General features: G+C 38.0%; 1 protein-coding gene across 1 annotated transcript in view; it reads right to left on the bottom strand.

The window, feature by feature from the left end:
* LOC105155609 overlaps positions 399-5,395 on the bottom strand; it is a gene marked incomplete in the record, with an annotated part of 5,204 nt that continues 207 nt past the window's right edge. Inside the window, 3 exon segments of the mRNA XM_020692021.1 lie at positions 399-1,766; positions 2,480-2,667; positions 4,899-5,392. Of these exon segments, the coding sequence (XP_020547680.1) occupies positions 1,224-1,766; positions 2,480-2,667; positions 4,899-5,392 (1,225 nt within the window).

The raw sequence follows: 5,395 nt of genomic DNA, 5'->3' as shown, positions 1-5,395 counted from the left end.
AACTCCCTTCGAGGGTCGTAGCATGGAAGCAGTCAAGACAGTAGCTTAGCCACGCCACTACACGAGGTTAAGCAGCTGAGAAAGAGTATCGAGAGGTTAGGGGAGGTTCAGCATGCATGTGTTAGGTCGCCTTAATTGGTCATGTCTATTCTTTATTGTTGAGCTGAGACGTGGTCTTATTTCTAATTCTGGTAAATAAATAACCGCGTTTTTTTCGAAAAAAAAATTGTCAACAATGAAAATTTGAGTTAATATTATTATAATTTCAAAAGAGAAAAAGGAATAGTACAAAATTACACTAACTCGCATGAAAATTATTATTGTCAACCCTTTAAACTAATAAACCTTCAAAAGAGCCCTCTGTAGATATTTGTTACAAGTTGAAAACATCAAACATGTATGAGAAATTTCCAGTAGGTATTACTCCTTTTCTATCATAATAAAAGCAAGAAATCATGAAACGTGGCTGGTTCCTATAAACCACAGCAATGTGCTTCATCAACTCTTAGCTCATTCAAATACAAGAGGTGGGAGTGTTGACTATTCCAATTCGTCATACAAATCAGACAGTGAACTTCACAATGTTAGTATAAGATTATCAGAGGCAAGGAATTACATGTTCGATATGCTTCCATGATAAGCATAAGACTTCTCCATAACCCAGAGACCAGAGTTACGAAGGGAGGAATTTCATGCAGCAACCGTTGCTTCATATTTTCTAGTAATATGTACATGTAATCAACCATAACTTGCATTTCAGTTCTTTCTTCTCAAGTCATGGTCGAGCTGTGACATCATGGCATCAGAAATGAACAAAGTACAAGGGATAGAGAGACAATTCGTCACCAAGCCAAGTTATTGCCTGAAGCTATTCTATAGTTCAAAGGAACAAAGAAATAAGGAACATATAGTACCTTCTCGGTGGCTCTGGTCCGACAGAAAATCAGAAATACGAATCATCAAAATTCTTCAACTTTGACACTGTTATGTGCAGTATACTTCAGCCCTCTAGGATTGGGGCTTGCCAGTAACTTCCAGATCATGATGTAACACTTGGACCAAGCACACAATGTTGCGATGGTTTCGACTTTGCAAACATAATTCATGAGTCATTTCTGCAAGTGTTAGGAAGGGCTGGAACATACTCCATTTTCTGGCTTCGATCACCTTGCCCAGAGATGTTTTTTCTTGGCAAAAACAGTAGGAATTTCCCAAGAACAAATTCATGAAGTTTTAGTTCTATTCCCTTCGGTTGAGGCTACCTTAATGGGCATAGAGCAATCTAAATCCTCCTCCAGATCACTAAACGATATATCTTCTTCATTTACCACAATTGAGGTGCCTGAATAGCCAATTAGATCTGGATCATCCTTTAGCCAGTCATCATCATCATTGTCGTCATCGTCATCATTATTGTTATCATCATGCACTGGTGTTTCGATGGATGAACCCACAACTATCTCCTTCTCCAGGAGTTTGGGTGCTGGGTCTTCTTTGATGACAGACTTGTCAATGAACTCGATGTCATTAAATGGGTGCTTCTCGATCTCATGATCTGCTGTCGTATGGTTCATTGAAGATTCGTAAGGAGATATTTGGCCCGATGCGTTTCCAAAATAAGCATCTTCATAAGAGTGCGCAATAAAATTCTCATGCGTTGAATCTGTACTTTCTTTCAAATGAAAATCACTGACTCCCAACCAGTATGACTCCTCCTTAGTTCGCTTTTGTAACTCTTGCATCCACATAGCTCTTGCTTGCACAATCTGCAAGCCAATTAGACAAATAAGGACAACTAGTTGCATACTGCTCAGTTTCATCAAGATTCTTGGTCAAGAACTGCAATATATGTTTCAAACATAATGCCATGCATGGTAACAAGAACAGCTTGATTCTAGTCTCACCCAAACCCATAATCACTCTTCATTTTGCAACCTAGAATCCTAAAATTATATTAACCAACATAAACAACAAATACTATTTCATAGTTGATATGAAATAGAAAGAAGACAATGCTTTAAAAAATAAAAGAAGGGAAAAAGGGGGAAATGAACACTTAAGTAAGGTGTCTTTTCCAACTGACAACCAGCTTATATTAGGATGGCAATAAATGTTTCAACTTACTATAACAAGAGCATAACAGAACAATTAAATGTTTTATCTCCCAGTCAAGTCACCCCCAGATCACTTCCATAAACACAGTAAAAACAAATTTAGCGTGAAGACCAAAATTGCATTGAAAACTTAGCATACACCAAGAACGAATTATAAACTGATTACACACTCAAAGACATAACAATCTAGTAACTCATTTCTCTGGGCAGGCTTTTGACTTCAAATCTGGGTGAAATAACTTCTTATTATTTCCAGAAAAATAAAGAAAACTAACTGCTAACATAAACCATTTACAATGCTCTAATTTACTGCAAATGAGAGTTAAATGCATCACTTGATGTCTAATTCTAAGTTACCAACTAACCTGCAGCGAAGACAACAGATCAGCATCATGTTTATTTAACCTTGAATGTAGAAGAACAAAATAGACCATCCAAAAGTAACCCTCACTCATATGGACTGGGCAAAGTTCAATTCTAAGAGCAGCCAATCTTGGTGCTAGATATTCAACAGCCATTGCATGCTTGTACTGGGCATCGGATATATCAAAATCTAGAGAAAAGAAATACATATGATAATTAGACAGAAACACATATGATAATTAAACAGAAACAGCCATCATAATGATGATGTTTCTGAAACTATAATACTTGGAATTGTGAGATGCTTGGTATCACAGCAAAGTAGTATATTTGTTGATTTACCGTCATCATGAGACCCATTACAAAGTAAAATATGCACCAATAAGCAACAATTACACCACAAACATCCATCTCTATGCATGTATATATTGATGTTTAACTACTTAACTACAGCCTCCAGGGAGAAGTTGCACCAGTAGATGAAATCACAGGATGAGAAGAGAGTTTGCTATGAGACACTAAATATTTGACGAACAGATAGCATCTTAGATGGTAACAGCATTCAATCACTGAGGCCAACAAATCTAGTCAGCAAATTCAATATATAATGCGAAAAGTCTGGAAGTATACAGCTTGATGAGTTGTTGAGCATGAACACTGAGAATAAGGTGGTGAGAGGGAGAAACCACCCCTAGGTCTCCAAGTAGCCTCTTTCTGATATCCAATTTCATTCCATTTGTCTACCTGACTAGCCAAGAATTTGAAACTACACTTCAAAAGGTACTCTACAGAACATAGAATCTCCATCCTTGCCACAGGCACCAGCAGCATGAAGCCACATCTGGAAATGCAGCAGGCAACTCTTAATGTCAACTTTATCTTTCGATCGCAGCTGTTGGTGCTATATGAAGGCAAATTTTTTGTGAGTCACAGGTTGGGCACAGTTAGTTCATAACCTCATCTGCCTGAAAACTCTTGGATTTTGGACGCAGACTCTAACTACGATGAAAAAAAACACGCTTTGTTTGCTGGTATGGTGTCGAGCGTTGGTTGTAATTAGCTTCCTGTATTTGTAACTTTTCCGAGAAAGTTGTTTCTATAAGCTTTCACGCATTTACATTACAACCATAAGATGTAAGCTACAGGGGCTAGTAGCCGAGTAAGTTGGGGTTATTTCCAAGTGTAGTCACTCGAGGCTTGGAATTTACATATATAGGGTGTAAGCTATTGGGTTAACTAGTGAAGGCAGGTGTTATTGCGAGTGTCCATTGTTGCTATTCCAAGAATGGAAACACTGACTAGACAGGTTTAAGTTAACATTCTCAGATCCAAAGTAAGTGGCAGTTTAGAATGTCAGCAGCAACTGTATTAACATCTAAAAAAACTATGGATGATATGCAGGTTTTGGCTAATTGTTAAAGAAGTTTAGTCTGCTAACTAGTTTGGATGCAATATATAAACTTTGGAACACTTCTGTAATTATTTAATGACATCCAAAAGAATTAAGTGATACAAGTGAGACTGCTCAAATGAAAGTGATATCTGGCTGACTAATTTGTCTATGCTGCAGAGGGTTGAAACCACAGCTTAAGCCTTAACATCCCTAAGACAAACTATAAAGTAGTTCAAGATACAAGGTTATAGGGCTTTTCTAGATCACTAATTCCTAATGCCGTTACTTCTAACAGAAACTAGCTTTAATAACTGATCTTCGAGGCTTAGATCCAATTAATTTTCTTAAACCTAATTCGAGCTTAAGTCATTAATCAGTCAATCAGGTGTACCATTCCAAACGTGGCAAGTTTGCTAAATCCAACAATATGAGCAAAAGAACTACTAAAAATTTTGTGCATTCAACAATGACAATGCAACAGAACAAATCAGCTAAGAGTTTGTGTGACATATTGGCAGACTTGATAAGTTTCATTGTTCACAAGCTACACCGAATCACAAACATAAGTTGGATAAATTACACATATTAACCTATGGAAGAGTGAGAACACAAGAAAATAGTTAAATAAACTCAAGTCATCAATCAGATACTTGTTCTTTTACATGCATCTTCTTCAAGAACAAGAATTATCCCCAAGTTAAACATCTAGAGTTCCTTTCGAACTACAAAGGCTTGAGTTTCCAACATAAACATGGAGACAAGCTAGACCAAACTATTGTTTTGATATAAAACCTTGACAAATGAAATGAGAGTGCCACACCTGATTCTATTATCTGCAAGGAAGAAAGAAACTAGTTATTATCTTTCTAATGGTATGAATGCTTAAATTATAAAACGCTTATGAAAATCATTTCACTTCTTCACGAAGTCATAAATATCCATTCACAACCAAAACTGACAGAAGTCACAAATCAAAGGCAACATTATTCATTTACATAATCAAGATTGAAAAGATCAGATTTCCTCACCATCAAATTCCCCTTCGTCTGATAACGGGAAATCCAACCAGGTCTCTGGATGACGCGCAATATTCCTCGCGAAGGCCAACACTTCCTCAGTGATTCCAACTGCACTCTCTATAATCTTAGTGTAATAATCCTCAGACGGGTAGAAATTTCCTAACTCCGAAAATTGACCAGAATCTCTCTCCTCATACTCCACCAATTCCTCGTCCTCCTCGTCCTCCTCATTACCCAGCCCGGCCCCATCAGATTTCGGCTGCAAGTGAAACGGACCTGATGCCAGACTCAACGGCGGCGGGGGCGGAGGCGGAGGCGGCGGAGGAGGAGCGAGAAACGAAGCAACGCCCCAAATTTGACGCGTCAGACTCTCTTTGAGTTCCGATAAATCCTCTTTCACACCACGCCCTTGATTGTTATCATTTTCATCTTCATCCTCGCCATGATTGTTACTGGCACCACCATCACTATCCGTCAATCGACGATCTTCAGTGTAGAGTTCGCTT

The sequence above is a fragment of the Sesamum indicum genome, linkage group LG2 (genome assembly GCF_000512975.1).
Source record: "Sesamum indicum cultivar Zhongzhi No. 13 linkage group LG2, S_indicum_v1.0, whole genome shotgun sequence".
Classification (NCBI taxonomy): Eukaryota; Viridiplantae; Streptophyta; class Magnoliopsida; order Lamiales; family Pedaliaceae; genus Sesamum; species Sesamum indicum.
The sequence above is the reverse complement of the archived record's forward strand: the minus strand, read 5'-3'. Positions and strand labels throughout refer to the sequence as shown.